At 44.6% G+C, this 16,991-nt stretch overlaps 1 protein-coding gene across 2 annotated transcripts in view; it reads right to left on the bottom strand.

The window, feature by feature from the left end:
- AMPH (amphiphysin) overlaps positions 1-16,991 on the bottom strand; it is a 111,686-nt gene that overhangs the window by 13,385 nt on the left and 81,310 nt on the right. The window contains exons 14-17 of one of the 2 annotated variants that reach the window (XM_077303546.1): positions 11,591-11,614; positions 9,054-9,083; positions 8,057-8,107; positions 5,254-5,385 (exon numbers count right to left, since the gene is read on the bottom strand). In XM_077303546.1, the coding sequence (XP_077159661.1) occupies positions 5,254-5,385; positions 8,057-8,107; positions 9,054-9,083; positions 11,591-11,614 (237 nt within the window). Of the gene's footprint in view, positions 1-5,253; positions 5,386-8,056; positions 8,108-9,053; positions 9,084-9,572; positions 11,534-11,590; positions 11,615-16,991 lie in introns of those variants that run through there. The other variant, XM_077303545.1, reaches the window with a different exon arrangement.

Below are 16,991 nucleotides of genomic sequence, written 5' to 3'. Positions count from 1 at the left end.
GCTGTTTGAATAGCATCAACAGATATTAACTATTACTGAATTTCAACTCTGATCATCAAAGCAAACATAGCCTGCAAAAGCACTGCTGGCATTTAATAGACTAAGAGCACTTTAAGAACTTTAGCTGCTGGCAAAATGTTTGCTCTCCTGGAGAAGAAAGCACGTATGTCCTTGAAATGCAGCCCGGGGTTAATAAAAGACATAAAATGCAAAGAACCAGAAACCAGGGAATGCTGGTCCGGACAGACCTGAGCAGTTTTTACGGACAGCTCAGGCAGTTCACAACATTAACGGGAAAGTTTACAGCCAGAGAACAGTTAATGTCTATGACTTGGCACATATGCCCCAATGGTCCACATTTTAAAACACTTTAATACGTGCATAAAACCCACAACTGACAAACTTAAAAATTCATGTAGAATTAGCAAGTAAATCGATGCAGTACAAATGCAACTTGATCGGACTGCAACCCCATGAAATTAGCCAGGATCCAAAGAGCCCCGTGTAGAAGCTGGAAGAACTTCCACAGCTGAGATCAGTTTCCTATTCCTAATGCTGTATCTAAAACTGTAATGGTTAGGAGTGCGGACTTCTAATCTGATGAGCTGGGTTCGATTCTGCACTCTCCTACACTCAGCCAGCTGGGTGACCTTGGGTTCGCCACGGCACTGATAAAACTGTTCTGACCGAGCAGTGATATCAGGGCTCTCTCAGCCTCACCCACCTCACAGGGTGTCTGTTGGGCGGAGAGGAAAGGGAAGGCGATTGTAAGCCACTTTGAGACACCATCGGGTAGAAAAAAGGAGCATATAAAAACCAACTCTTCCTCTTCACCTTCTAAAACTGCTCTTCAGACAATCAGCAATCAATTAATTACTTGGTTTATATTCTGCCTTTCTCCCCAATGGGGACCTGGAATGATTTCCATTGTTCTATTCTCCTTTATTTTATTCTCACATGAAATAAGTTGGGCTTCCATGGCAAAATGGGGATCTCTTACCCTGGGTGTCCCAGACCAAGGGTAGTCAACCTGTGGTCCTCCAGATGTTCATGGACTACAATTCCCATGAGCCCCTGCAAGCAAATGCTGGCAGGGGCTCATGGGGATTGTAGTCCATTAACATCTGGAGGACCACAGGTTGACTACCCCTGTCCCAGATGCTACTCAGTCACTCTACCCACTACACCTCAGCCTTAAGGAATGGGGTTTTTGTTGCAAAGCCACAGAGGAAAAGGGCAGGCACACAAACAGTAGCACGCCTGGCCCTTTGACCACCATCTGTAATGCCAAGCAGAGCATCAAGGAAGTTTATGTGCCCAGCTCGAAACCTGATTTGATTATTCTGTTTATTAAGATGTTTCCATGCTACTTGTCTCCTCAGGGACCCAATGCAATTTACAGGAATTTCTGGACAGCATGAATAAGTAATACGATTTAAATAACCGAAAACAAGCAAAAAAACCCAGATATGTCCTGGGCAGGCCCTGCTTCACTAGCCTGGCTATGATAGGGTGATGCGAAGTCTTTCATTTCTAATGTGACCCACCAAGTTTGAATGAGGGCGACAAACAGTGACAACCTGAGCAGAACCTTGTGAAATCCTTCACTTCAATGGACTTGGAAGGGTGTAACTCTGCTGAAAAATGTGCTGCATGTCACTCCTCAGGATTCGAAACACTGAAATTCCTGCTGCAAGTGGATAAACTTAAGGAAACGTTGTGGTTGTTAGGTTCTGTTGTCATTTCTGACTCATGGAACAAAGGCCTGCCATCCAACTCCATCTGCCATTCAACTCAATCCGCAGTTGCTACTTTATGTTTTTGTAAGGTCAATCTACTTTCATCTCTGATTCTATTCATCCATCTTGTAACTAAACACCTGTTTTTACATAGGTGGCCTTGCCTTTTAGGCAGCCTCTTATGGTGGCCTGTCTGGATACAAGGGGCCTAATAGCCCAGACTAGCCTAGATTAGCTTTTTGTTAGTCCTCCGAAGCTAAACAGGGTCCACCCCGGTTAGTGCTAGCACAGGAGACCCCCAAGGAAGAACAGGCTGGCTAGGCAGAGGAAGGCCTCTGCTCATCTCTTGCCTACAAAAACCTACGGTCCTTGGCTGGCCATACATCAGGTGCAACTGGAAGACACAGAACTATGCACTGCATAGATAATAAGAGGCAGGCAAGTGGCTCCCCACATGTCTTACATTCTCTGGGATAATATTCCCCATTCCTACATCTTGATGAGGGAAGGCGGAAAGTTCACTTTTGATCCACAGGGGCTTCTGATGAAAGGCTGGCTCTTCTGCTCAGTCATTCTCCCTTAGCAAATTTTTCTTGACACTGTATTACAGGGGTAGTCAAACTGCGGCCCTCCAGATGTCCATGGACTACATTTCCCATGAGCCCCTGCCAGCATTTGCTGGCAGGGGCTCATGTGAATTGTAGTCCATGGACATCTGGAGGGCCGCAGTTTGACTGCCCCTGCTGTATTATATTTCCCTTTGGTCCAGAGAAAGAATTCAAAGCACTGTTAGCTACAAGCCTCATATGTACAGGTGTACCTCTTTATATCTTTAAGAGCTTTATCTTTTATTTTTGAGAGGGGCATCTTTTTTATCCTCAGTGACTTGCAAAGAAAACTTTTTGAAGTGGCTGTATTGGAACCATTTTGCTTGAGGCAGTATGGAAATTCCACCTGTGTAGTTTTACCTCTGAAAGTTAGTTGACCACTTGAGGGACAGGCTCAGTCAGTACATAAACCAAAATTAGAATCAGAGTCCAGTGGCACCTTTAAGACCAACAAAGATTTATTCAAGGTATGAGCTTTTGAGTGCAAGCACTCTTCCTCAGACTAATTGGACTCTGATTTTATTGTGCTACTTCAGACCAACACGGCTACACATCTGAATCTACACTAAAATTAGGTAATAGAACAGGCTGGGCCACTTCAGGCTGCTCTGGGTAGGGAGTCATAGTCTTAACTCTTCTTCATATAACACCCCCATTACCAGATAAAAGGGGGAAAGTTCTCATCCAGGACTTTGTATGTGGTGCTACATTTCTGTTGATTGGCAATTATTCATATGAAGGAATTTGTTTTCTCAAAATCCCTCATCTGCAGCAGCATAGGTGAAGAAGAGCTGGGTTTTTTGTACCCCACTTTCCACTGCTGGAAGGAGTTTCAAAGTGGCTTACAATCACCCACCCTTCCTCTCCCCACAGCAGACACCCTGTGAGGTAGGTGCAGCTGAGAGAACTGTGACTGGCCCAAGGTTGACCAGCTGGCAGCATGTGAAGAGTGGCAAATCACACCTACATCTCCAGCTGAGAGTCTGCAGCTATCAACCACCACATCAAGCTGGCTCTCCCATCCTCATATAGCCCCCTCAAATCACCTCAGCACTCTGCCTCCTCACAGGCACATGAATTTCCCTTATATTGAATGAGCCCCCTGGTCTTTCAAGGTCAGTGCTGCCTACTCCGAGTGCCAGTGTTTCAGGCTGAGATATTGCACCTCCCCATCTACCCGATCTTTCCAATGAAAGATGCCAAGGTGACCTTCAACATGCTCTGCAGAAGCTCTGCCCCTGAGCTACCTCATGCTGAGTCATCAGTTAAGGCACACATGTGTGAGAGACAGCATCTGCTTCAGCATGAGAACATGGCAAGGGGGGGGAATGGTGACTTGATACCATAAATTCACCCATTTTCTAATATGTTTCCACTGTATTAAGGGCCAATTAAAGGAAACTGTGCATAGGCCACTAATACAGCCTCCCCCACCCTCCAAAAAACAAACAAACACAGGCTGAACTTCTTGGATTCTAAACCAGACTTCCAGATGCTGGAATAATAGTTGTATCTGAATGTTTTTGCCATTAGGTTTTTCTGTCTGTTTACTGTCCAGTTGCAGCCAATTTATGGCAAGCCCATGGGGGCTTTGAGGCAAGAGAAGTTCGGAGGTGGTTTCCATTGCCTGCCCCTGTGTAACAACTGTGACCTTCCTGGGTGGTCTCCCATCCATGCACTAACTAGGACCTGTTCTGCACACAATAGATAATGCACTTTCAATGCACTTTAGAAGTAGATCTTCCTGTTCTGCACAGCTGCCAAAGCACCTTGAAATTGCATTATCCTATGTGTGTGGAATGGGCACAGAACTGACCCTGCTTAGTTTTTAAGACTGACAAAATGAGGACAGTCTGGGCAGTTTGTATTTACTTACTGTAGTAACAATATTAAAGAACAGAATATTTTATTTCATGTTTTAATTACTATCTGGCAAATCCCTCTGTGTTGCAGTGCAAAAACTGTCATACCTGGGATCCCCTTTCATTGTTCATCAGCTCAGTCAAGGAAGGAAGTTGTGTGCCCACCAGAGCAATCACAGAAAATGGGCCAGAAAGGAGGAGGTGTGGCCTTTGGTCTGGATACCTGCATAGTTATGCATCTTCAGCTGAAGACTATCCCTCTTGCATCACACAGAGGAACAGTCACACAACTCCATCCACTAGATGGGACCTTGCAGCACAAACATATTGCTGGATCAGACCCACCACTTTTCATGTATACAACTACTTTATGATCCTCAGACCGAAGCTACTTGATATAATATTATGCCACAACAACTCATGGTAAAGTTGGGATCTGAGCTCTGGACCCCATGCCCAGTACTGTCTCGGAGATGTTCTTCTAGGGCCTGGACCAGCCTTTTTCAACCTGTTGGCCATGGAGGAGGCCTTGAAATAATTATTCAGACCTTGAGGAGCCCCAGAAGAGATGTCAACTGGCCACACCTTCCTGTCATGCCCCCAGAAGCGACATGTCCACAGAAGAGACTTCACCACCTGTATTAATAGGTAGGCATGAGGAAGACTGAGGAGGGAGAGACAGGAGGTCAGAAGTAAGCATGCAGGCTCTGCCCCCCCTCCCTAGTACAGAAACTATGAGAGACCTCACTCACCCTTAGGAGGGCGGAGAGGGAGAGCAACAGAACCAGCCAGTAGCCTAGCTTGTGACTGAGTCCATTAAGGCAGGAGGGGAAAGGCTGAGGACCCCCTCTGGAGCTCCTGCAGGGCCCTAGGGGTCAGTAGACCCCTGATTGGGACTCCCTGACCTAGACCTTTGCCATTAACCAGTTCCAAGAGTTGCAAAGTGAGATGAAAATGGACAAGATGGAGGAAATGAGACAAGGACACAAATGATGGGACGTGACGTGGATGAGTTCCAGGGCACATGATGTACCATTCACTCACCACAGCTTCAGCGGGTGGCTCACCAGCCTCAACAGGCTGGGGTTCTGGCTCAGGAGGAGGGATAGCCACGTCAGGGGCACTGAGGGTTTCCTCAGGTTGGACTTCTAAAGATGGAGCTTCTTCTGCCTCAGCCTTTAATTACCATGATGATTTTTTAAAGAAAAAAAGGTAGACAAGCAAAATTCATTGAAGAACACTGCAAATGTAGAACTGGGATCAGCCCAGCATGACAATTAGACATTTATTGCCAACTAATAATGCCACTGTGGATGCTCTAAGGAAGGGGCAGAAAGAGGGAAGGTGAATGACCTCTATTGGCTTCTTCTCACGCTTCTAAGTCTTTTACAAAAGGGAAGAGGGAAGGTGCATTTCTCTCAAGTAGGTGTATGTGCCCCTCCCGCATCAGTTTCAAGTTTGGTTTGGGGGAGAACAAGAAAAGAGTAAAACATGGCTCCCTCCACTCCAGGATCATTTCAGGACCCAATCACGCATGACACTGAGGATCCAAGCGTGATCATTTCCCAAATGGAAACATCCTGCCCCCAGCCAGGTTGCTTCAAACTTTGGGAGAGATAAAAGACAGAGATCTATATGGCACTTTTCTCCCATCCCAGGAATTAAAGCGTTTCTCTTCAAGAAGGTGGCAGCCAGGAAGAGAGGAAAGGGTTAAACACTCTGCCATAAACCCAACCATACCTACCCCAGCAGTGGTTTTCTGTAGCCACTACTCATGTCAAAGTAGGTCATGATGGGTCCCAACATCCCATGTGCCTCAGCTCTCAGAAGCACAGGAAGAGGGACCAAAGACCTTCCCACACACACAAATGTCTTTCTGCTTCAAAGCAGCTCTTATACTAGATGTGCTATACAAAATAGACTTGCTTGGATAGAGTTCTAATGGTGTAGAACTCAACTGAGAAGTTAACCTAGACCTTCCTGAGTCCTGCTTCCACATCTTTGTGCAGACCCATTTTTATGACAGTTCATAAAGACACCCTTCACACGAATAACTTCAGTGCTCCTAGCCAGGGGTAGTCAACCTGTGGTCCTCCAGTGTTCATGGACTACGATTCCCATGAGCCCCTGCCAGCATTTGTAGTCCATGAACATCTGGAGGACCACAGGTTGACTACCCCTGCTCCTAGCCATTTACTGCAGCTGGTTAAAAGAAGCAAGCATTGTTGGCCTAGATCTAGTAATCTACGCTCTGGCATGCAACTAGAACTCTGATCTTCACACTGTTGTGCACAGTTTCTGCCTTATGCTGAATCAGACCAGTGGTCCAGCAAGGTCAGTGCTGTCTCCTCAGATTGGCAGCAGCTGTCCCGGGTCTCTGCAGAGGTCTTTCATCGACTGCCTGCTCCTTTCAGCTAAAGATGGTGGGGACTGAACCTGGGACCTTTTGCATGTAAAGCAGATGCCCTTCCAGTGGACCACAGTGAAGCAGGAGCTCTGTGGTTAGTAACCTTCTCTTGCTGAGACTCAAGAGAAGAGCTCAAGCCCTTTGCAAGCAAATGAACTCTGTTAGCTTCAAGTTACTTGCACAGTTAGTTGAAACAGCAACAGAAAATTTAGATTAATTACTTTTTAATAGAAGTTAAGAGTTGGTATCTTGCTTATCAGATGTCTCTCTTATGTGCCTGCTGACTGGCTTGTTTGAAGTTGCATTGCTTGTCTCATATTTAATTATGAACCCAACAGTTATCTATATAATATCGTATGATTATGATAGAGTAGACTGAGAGAAAGGTATGCTTTTTTTCTACAAATATACACTCCCAGGACAAGCAGATTAGATTTCCCTGGATGGAGGTCTCAGAAGACAATTTGGTCATTTTTCTTGGGAGAATAAGTTGGACTTTTTTGATAATCTCAATGAGCAGCAAGACAAAAGCTGAAAACTTATTTGCTTTTAAAATGATGACTTGCCATACCACAATTAAACAATGCTGGGTACTTGGATCATTTCAGCACTTACTCTCACAGTCATCGTAGGGTTAACTTTTTCAATCCGGTATGCTTTTCTGTCTGACTCAATATTAAAAAAAAAGATAACTTTATCTTAATCTTAATAAACATTTCTACAGGTGTTCTGTCTGGTTTGCTAGTTTCATTTCAAAGAACTAAATCCGTTCCTTTACTTTTTTAGATTATGAGAACTGAAGGCTGACGATGCCCCTTTAATCGATTCATCCTGGAGAACTCTGTCACTACGCAGTTGTGCGGAGGCAAAGCCTTTAATACAGGGGTAGTCAAACTGCGGCCCTCCAGATGTCCATGGACTACAATTCTCAGGAGCCCCCTGCCAGCGAATGCTGGCAGGGGCTCCTGGGAATTGTAGTCCATGGACATCTGGAGGGCCGCAGTTTGACTACCCCTGCTTTAATAGTTGGATGCTGGAAGGAGTCACCCATTGCAACAGAACCTCCCTCCCTTCCACTAACAGAAGCCCGTAGGGTTGTGCGCAGCTGTGCACACTCCCCTCCCCCCCCTGGCACAGCGCTGGCTGAGGCAGCCTGGAACGGCCAATTCAGACGCCGCCACGCACAACCCTAGAAGCCCGTTTCCCAGCTCATGCCCCCATCCCTCAAACTCCAGGAGGAGGAGGGGGCAGGAGCTGCACAGAATGCCTCTCAGCAAAGGAGCCGCCAAGCCAAGGGCTACCCTGTGCAGACTGTCTCCAGTATTGAGACCAGAGTTCTTAGGCTGGAGGAACTGCACAGGATGTCAGTGCAAGGAATCGAGAAGGATCCTGTCTGCTGCTCGCCCCGCGGCCACAGACCACGCAACGGCGCCAACTTACCAAGTTATTCATTGCGTTCTGTTGTGATTGCATTGAGAAGAGGGAGGTATCCTAAGGATGGAAACACAAACAGAAATGCGCACAGAATGAAGAGCGAGCTGGTAAAAATACAGCCTGCTAGGAAATATATTGCAAAACTGTTGGCTGACACCAACAAATTCTGCAGAAAGTAACTTCAATGTTGCACGGTAACTTAGGAATAAAAGAACGTCTGATAAGGGAACACTCCACATGACTGCACACTCCATACATTGGACAGATTCCTCCCCACTGCCCCACTAGAAACAGACTGGCAACCCATTTGTTGTGGCTGAATCATTTCCCAGAACAAACCTATCAGTGGAGTCATAATTCATAATCCCTTGCTGGGCCTGAACAGATTCATTCAAGTTCCTTGCTAGTGACTTTGGTTAAACAATGCACTGGGGCAATGCTACCTCTTGCGGGACACGCCATCCAACAGGGGTTAGCTTACACTGGTTTAGTCACGGTCTCCCTAGTGGGTTTCATTGAGAAGGATCGGTACTTTGAACAGGTTCCAGAAGCACGGTAGGTACCATTGTGAGTCTGTTAAACCTGCCATGTTCTGCAAGTTTCCATTCATGCCTGCAAGCCATCCAGTCACCATGTTTTGTACCAATAGAGGTTTCTAGTCTTCCTTGTTAGCAGTGATCTCATCTGGATACAAACAGAATATGGATCATTGTGGCCAACTCATGGCTGTTAGGAAAGGGAAACCAGCAGAAGAAAGCTAAAGGGGTCTTCTGTGTGGCATAGGAAACATGGATCCCCCAACTGAAGACATGGATCTATAAGCACACTCCAAACTTCTCCTCTAGTGAGGTTCAAAGCCAGCAGGTACAATCCTGTTACAAGTAGACATATATGTCATATATGCAGGGCAAAGTATTCAGCCTTCGTTCCTCAAATTCCAGAACAAGGAAATCTCAAGCGCCGACAAGAAATGGTGTCTCTCAAAGGAGATGAGGTCTCTTACCTGTGTGAATCCATTGAAAGCACCGGATGCCTAAACAAAATCAGAAATTAGAGGGGGATTTAGTAAGCATCAATCAAGTTTCTCAAAAAAAAAAAAACAACAACAACAACCCAACAACTTGGTTGCATATCACCAGATAGATTTAAAAAAATAACACAACCAATTATAAAGTGAAAATTCTGACAATAAGCATGAAGCTATTTAACAAGCTAAAAAAAAAGAGAAAAGGAGAAAAGGGTAATGATGGTATACGTTCAAAGTCTGAAAAGACTGCTGACGCTTCTATCACATTAGAGAAGGCAAAAATGAGACACAAAGAGATCTGAATAGGTGTCCAACAGCCAATCTCTTTTTAGCCAACCTTGTCTATGGTTGAACTGTACCATATTTAGAATGTCTGTGTGATCACTAAGTTAGCAAAGGGAGGTAGTAGGGAGAACAAGGACTGTTAGTAAACACAAGGATATAAATCCTAAGGAACTCTCAATTCTAGACTATGCTACACACTGGGGTAGGTACCTCTTCTTTATCAGCCTCAATTTCTTGATACAACAATCCATATCTCCGGTTAGCAATTTCATCTTCAGATAAATCTGAACTGTTGGTCTCATTGTCTTTGGGGCTAGTTGAGCTCTCGGTGCTAGCGTTTCGGGAGGTTCCCATTTGGAACAGAGCCAACGGCCTACCTATCTCCTTGCATGTTCCACAGCTGTTAATATGTGCCTGTGCCCCAGATGATTCTGGCTTTAAAGGTGCCTCCTCATTTTGGTGACTTGATCCTACACCTGTAACTCCCCAACCGTGATCTAAACCTCCCAAATCTTGCAAAGACCATGTATCATTAAAACCTGGCCAGGGACTCTCCATGTTTTCATCTACAGAGTCTTGTTCTGGTGGAAAGGGCCAGTTGTCACATCCATTTGTCTGGCCAGAAGCCCTGCAAGAATCACTATTGACTGTTGGATCCCAGTTGGCCTGCCAGGGATCTGTTTCCATTGATCCAAGGACACTAATGTTAACAAGTTCTTCAGCCATTGGAAATGCTTCCCTATCTACAAACTTATCTTCCACATTACCTAGACAAGAATGACTGGGGTTGGCTGTGTAAGCAGACCCGAGATGCAGAACCACATCCTTTTCCAAGGATATGAAGGTAGCTTGACATTCACCAACAACATTGCTTTGAGAGATGCTGTAGCTACAATCTTCCATTTCTTTACCAGGTTCTTCTGCCCCACACAACTCATCACCACATACAAGTTCTCCAACCTCTGAAGCTGTTTTGTCTCTGACGTTTAAGTCAGCTAATCCTGCAAGATTTCCCATTTCTCTTTCTCGTGTGCATTTTGTGGCCATATCCCCAGAACAGGGTAAGTCACCCACAAATTCTGTTCCATGGCTTGGATTCCAGGAGCCTAAGCCATTCTCATGTTCCAACTTTGAGGCATTGTATTCAATGTTTGTAAAATCACTCATCTCACATACCAAACACGTGTCCACTACATCCTTCACATCATTGTCACTTATCTCTTGAACCATAGCTTCCCCATTAACTTTTAGGTTGGATCCTTGAAGGTGACCACCAGTAGTTATCTCTGGCTGCCCATTACTACATTCTGAAACCCTTAAAATGTCTACCTCAGTGTTTTTTAGGACTTTAGGGTCTGCTTTTGCTAAGGCCTCAAGATGCTCAGCTTCACTGTTTTCTTTACTGTGACAATCTCTCTCTTCACACTCCTCTGCGTGGTCTACTTCCTTGAGGTTAACAGCTCTGGTTTCTACCTTTTCATAAGGTTCCACACTTGCCCACAAAGACTCTTCTGTTTTCCTTTTCTCATCTTCTACCTTTTCCACACTACATGAGGCTCCATCCAAAAAGCTATCTGTTTCCGCTGCAGGAGTCTGTGTCAAAGGTTCAGTCACTAAAGGCTGGACCACCTCAACGAGATCTGTGCTGCTTTCAATAATGTAGGCCGTGTCCAAGGAAGTGTCTGGAAAAGTGGTTTGGCTTCCATCCATGGAGGTCATCCAAGATGCACCATTTTCTTGCTCACCAACTGCAGGCCAAGTAGTAGTATCCGGCGAATCGCATGATTCTGTTGAGATTTGCTCTTCTTCTGGGAAAGGTAAAGGGTCATCTGATGCTCTTTCCTGGTTCTCATTCACTGCACTACCACCTAGGCCCCAGTGGGCCAAACCTAGATCAGTTTGGGGTTTGTTAATGTCTTCTGTTGACCCACTGTTTGGGTTTTCTTCCATGGCCAGGCTACACAGGGAAAGGCTTTTTGAAGAATCGGGCTTTCGGCAGACAGAAGAGTAAAGGGGGAAAAAAAACAAGATGAAAAAAGATAAAGATGTTCTTGAAGAGAAAACACAACATGCAGTATTTTATTGAGGCAGTGTTACGTTTAAGAACAAAAAAAAACATGACTAAAACAAGAGATCTAACGCAACTTGAGACATTTGGAGGGCATTTGAAATGGTAGCTAAAAAAAAAAGGGCAGCTTTAGCAGATGAAAGAGAGAAGGCCTGCTTACCGGCTGCACCAATTCGCTGCTTGTCTGTGTGGAAGGAAGCCATATCAATAAAAGAAAAATCAAGTTCATTACATTCAAGGGCATTACATTCACATTAAACCCAAACTCCTTGGGACAAGAAGTTATTGCGTCAGGGCCTGGTTAAAGAACGCCATCTAATTCTATCAAGCTTCATTTCCTCTAAAGGTGTCTTTACATGTCATTCCAGTCAATGCTTCAGATAGGATTTCAAGCTATCATAGTGGTTTTGATGCATCAGCTTGCGCACAAGACAGAGCTGATCAGAAACGGGAAAGCATCACTCAGGATGCAAGCCAAGGAATATTTGCCTGGGAATAGGTCTTGCTTCCGAATAAACCTGCATGGAACGTTGGGTTTGCAAGCGATAGCCCCAGGGATTTAGAATGCCTCCCACATACAGAATCTAATGCAAGTGAGAGCCAGTGCTAAGAGGGCTAGTCAAGAAGGTCATGATGTGTCCCTACACCTTAATCTGTCAACAGCTAAACATGGATATGATTGTATTCAAGCATGGTCATATTGGATGAACATTTTTCACTACGTTCTATGAGACAGATGAGAATGCACTCAGGCTGAGAGGGGGCTATAAGGATGGGATTTTGGAGACTAAATCTCTTAATGGGGGCTTCAAGAGAGAGAGATTTGGACACGTTTTACGTGTGGGAGCCTCTTTATATGTTTTTTGCCACTTTACCACTTTATAGTCCCCATTACTACACTGCATGAGTTTAATTAAATATTACATCAATGAGGAAGACCCCAAGAGGAGTTGAAATGCATTTAGGTTTTTTAATTCTTTTTTATTTTATATATGAAAGTGACAGAAAAAAATAGAATAAAGAATATACAAGAATCTATCTTCCGGGAGTTCATTCCACCAGGTCAGCGCCTGTAATCAATTTATTAATTCTCCATTCCCCACCTCATGAGATCCTTCTGATATCTTGATCTGAGTTTATTTGGCAAGAAACACATTTAGTTTTTGGTATCAGCTTGTTTATCCATGTGTCAACATGCTCCGGATTTGTCCAGTAGTGTGAGACTAATTTTTCTGTTTTTAAATTTTTCAATGTGCAATGAATAGAATAAATATTTGTATTTTGATATTTAGTATATTCTTCTCCTCCTCAACCTCTAAGGTTCCTCTCCTGGAGGAAACTCAGGGCACAATGCCATAAATTGAAGAACCGGACTAGATTATTAAGTAGAGTCAGAAATTAAGGTTGGCTGTATGAAGCACCAGCCGAGTTGAAATCCTGATCACTTTCAATGAAAAATAAAAACTTCTTTCAGCAAAATATCCTAAAGATTCTAATCATCTACAGCTAGAAACAAAAAGGATTTCTAATAGCTAATCTTGGCTTGAGAGAACCTTGGTGCATGCCCACTTTTACTTTGGCTTCACTCATTAAAGAAATTTTGTAGAAGTATTGAAAAGTCCTAAAAGAACGTGTCTACCAAGAAAGAGTGGTGAAAGAAACCATGAGAAGTGATGAAATATTTGTAGTGACCCCTACTCTTTGAAAAAAGTCTGACTCCTGCCTCCACTCACTCACTCACTCACTCAACTTCTATCCCACCGCTCTCCATAGGCTCATGGCAGCTTACATACAAACAGTAAAAACTCTAATAAAAATAAATCAAACCTCTTAATAAACATAAAACACAAGACAGCAGCATAGTCCCCATTCCTCCCCAATCTTCAGCCAATCACCACAGGATGGGATTCATATGGTGGTGCAATGTCGGCCGGAAGAGGGGCCCCAATTGTGTCTGACCCCGGCCTCAACCAAAGACCTGGCAGAAGAGCTGTTTTACAGGCCCTGTGGAACTTAGGCAGCTCCATCAGGGCCTTCAGTTCTTCCCAGAGCTCATTCCACCAGGTAATCAATTCCGCCTGTAATCAATTCATTAACAGATTAGCTGCATTTATTAATCCTTACAAGTCTCATAAAAAATTGACTCAGATGTAAATCCTCAACAAATTTAGCCAGGTTTTGAAGTCCATTATTATTAGTATAATGTTATATTATTACAGTGATATATATTACAGGGATACTAGAAGACCAGCAACTTGGTGACCCTTGGCTAACGTGGGGGGGGGGGGTGGCTTAGTGGGGTTAGTTAGTGTTTTTGCCTGATACCCAACAATGTTGATATTGTTGATCGATCAGTTTTAATGGGTTTTAATTACGGGTTTTATTGTAAAAATGTATTCTGTAAACTGCCATGAGCCTAAGGGAACGGCGGTATAGAAGTTTAATAAACAAACAAACCCAAAGCCACTAAATTCTGAACAAGAAAGAATGTACTGTTCTCTGGTGTTATTTCCTGGGAAAAGACAATCACTTCAAACCAACCATCTTTTCTTTGGAAGTTTACCAATCTCTTGCACATCTAAGTCAATCTAAAACTGAAATTTTATTTGGATGGTCCTAAGCTTCATGCTATGCAGCAGGAATTACTGGTGTGAACACGTGCAGGTTGGGCAGTAGATGGGTGAGAGCCAGCGATTTGTTAGCACCTTGTAGATCTCCCCCAATTGACCTTCCCTCCAGCAGTCCCTTCTGTCTATGAGAAAGGTGGGCTGATGAAAGAGGAGCTGGTTCTGCCAGTTTCTTCCTCCTCACTGCAGTCTGCTGACCTTCGTGGCTACTATTCCATTCATGTCCTGAAACTTCAAACATTAATTTTTCCAGGGTCAGAAGGGGCTGCAGGAAGAAGGGGGAAAGCAGGATAATCCGCGTTCCTTGTGTGAGTGGATCACTAGATCCAGCACCTGGTTTGCTTTTTTAAAATTTATTTTTGAATTTATATCACGCCTCACCTAGAGGAATTTTACAGAACAAAACCGTTAAAACAACACAACCCACAAAATCCCATTAAAACACTGATAGCATTAATCCCAATCTCAAAACCAATTATAAAGTTGGTGGTGCAAGTCAACAATATTCCCTCAAACCAACTCAGCCAATCCAAACCAAGGACCGGTACTACGATCCTAATAATGTAACTCTGGGTAGATCATCCACATACAGTATGGAATGCTTAAGATAGGGCGGGACCCCCAGTTGGTACCTCTGGTCTAAACACATTCTAAACACATCGCACCCAGCATGTGTTCACACCACACAAATGTGAAATTTTGACACCTGAATTAATGGAAAGTATCTTCAGACTTCTGAGAGGCTTAATCAAAATCTGTCAGAAATAGGTGTGGACAAAACTGTCACTTTGAGGGGAAGGGGTCCTTTTAGACATGAGTTGACTTCCTGGTGCAGTTAATGTCTGAGTCAGCTGCAGAGAGGTAGCAAGGGAAGGACATTCATTGCCACCTGGGAGCTTGTTTTCCACATTCCACCGATTTCTCTCATTTAAATGTTTCATGTGCATTTTTTTGGAGGGGGGAATTCATTTCATCCCATTGGTTCTGGTTCAGAGTATAATAGAAGAAGAAGAGTTGGTTCTTATATGCTGCTTTTCTCTACCCAAAGAAGTCTCAAAGTGGCTTACACTCACCTTCCCTTTCCTCTCCCTACAACAGACACCCTGTGAGGGAGGTGAGGCTGAGAGAGCCCTTACTGCTTTATCAGTGTGGGGCAATCCCAAGGTCACCCAGTTGGTTGCATGTGGGGGAGTGGGGGATCAAACCCGGCTCCCCAGTTTAGAAGTCTGCACTCTTAACCACTACACCAAGCTGGCTCTCTCCATTTATCCTTCACAAGCTGTGCAAGTTCCATTACACTTCAAACCACTGTCAGAAGCATCAGGAGCCAAGACACTGATTCCATCATCAATTGTTTGGAAGTGAGCTGTGTTAGGACGCCACTAGGAAGAAAGGTACAGGTGACTTCAATGTCTCCCTATCTGTATCTTTTCCTTCTAACCAACACCTTGCACTGTTCTTGCTGTTCTCAGGTGTGCCAACAGACTCCCATCCCTGTCAGACCAGCCTATTTTTGTCCTCAAGTCATAAAAAGCCTATTTATCTTATCGGCCTGCCTGAAACAACCTTGAGACACCCTCAAAAACGCTGCAGAATGGCTATGATGAGGATGAGCTTATATGAACCTTCCAGGGCAAAGAGGGTTTAACTGCATTGAGGGAAGTGGCAGCAGCGAGGCAAAGAGAACTGACCAGCAATGAAAGAAACAACTTATGCCAGTTTGACTAGTTCATGGCATATACCTTTGTTCCTTTCATGCTTTATTTAACTTGATAAAGTCTTTATGAGAAAAAAATGGCAGTGTTTTCCTTCTGAATTCAGCTACGCACGTTTGATAGCAAGGTTTCTGTTTAATCACAGATGCAGGGCTTTCTGTAAAGGTAAAGGTAAAGGTATCCCCTGTGCAAGCACCGAGTCATGTCTGACCCCTGAGGTGATGCCCTCTAGCGTTTTCATGGCAGACTCAATACGGGGTGGTTTGCCAGTGCCTTCCCCAGTCATTACCGTTTACCCCCCAGCAAGCAAGCTGGGTACTCATTTTACCGACCTCGGAAGGATGGAAGGCTGAGTCAACCTTGAGCCGGCTGCTGGGATTGAACTCCCAACCTCATGGGCAAAGCTTTCAGGCAGCTGCCTTACCACTCTGCGCCACAAGAGGCTCTAGGGCTTTCTGTAGACTCATTCAAAATTGTTCATCTCTCAGCCTTAACAAGTCCAACAGGGGAGGGGCCGTGGTTCAGTGGCAGAACATCTGCTTGGCAGGCAGAAGATCCCAGGTTCGACGCCTGGCATCTCCAGTTTAAAGATGATGTGATAGACCTCCATGTGATATTCTGGAGAACTTCTGTCAGTCTGAGTAGACAATCTTCACTTGGATGAACCAATGGAATGAGTCAATATAAGGGAGCTTCATGTGTTGGACGAGTGTGTTTGACAGAATCACCAGAATAAGTCTCAGTCAGTGTCCTCTTGAATCTATTTATCCTGATCTTCCTCTTTGTGAGGTTGATAAATCTCAGGAGAATGGCCTGGCTCATGGCTCTGACTGTGCTCCACTTCCCCCTGCCCAATTGCTCCATGTTCAGGTTTCTCTCCATGTTCCAGGGTACATTGTGGATAACTAGCTTTCTAAGGGGTGGATAAGGGGTCAAAGAAATGCTTGTGTCTGTCTAGTCCAGGGGTAGTCAAACTGCGGCCCTCCAGATGTCCATGGACTATAATTCCCATGAGTCTCTGGTGTAGTGGTTTGATGCCTCACAGCGAATGCTGGCAGGGGCTCATGGGAATTGTAATCCATGGACATCTGGAGGGCCGCAGTTTGATTACTTCTGGTGTAGTGGTTTGATGCCTCACAGCGAATGCTGGCAGGGGCTCATGGGAATTGTAGTCCATGGACATCTGGAGGGCTGCAGTTTGACTACCCCTGGTCTAGTC

The sequence above is a fragment of the Paroedura picta genome, chromosome 11, assembly GCF_049243985.1.
Source record: "Paroedura picta isolate Pp20150507F chromosome 11, Ppicta_v3.0, whole genome shotgun sequence".
NCBI classification, from domain to species: Eukaryota; Metazoa; Chordata; class Lepidosauria; order Squamata; family Gekkonidae; genus Paroedura; species Paroedura picta.
Note: the sequence above shows the minus strand (reverse complement) of the source record. Positions and strands in the feature narration are given on the sequence as shown.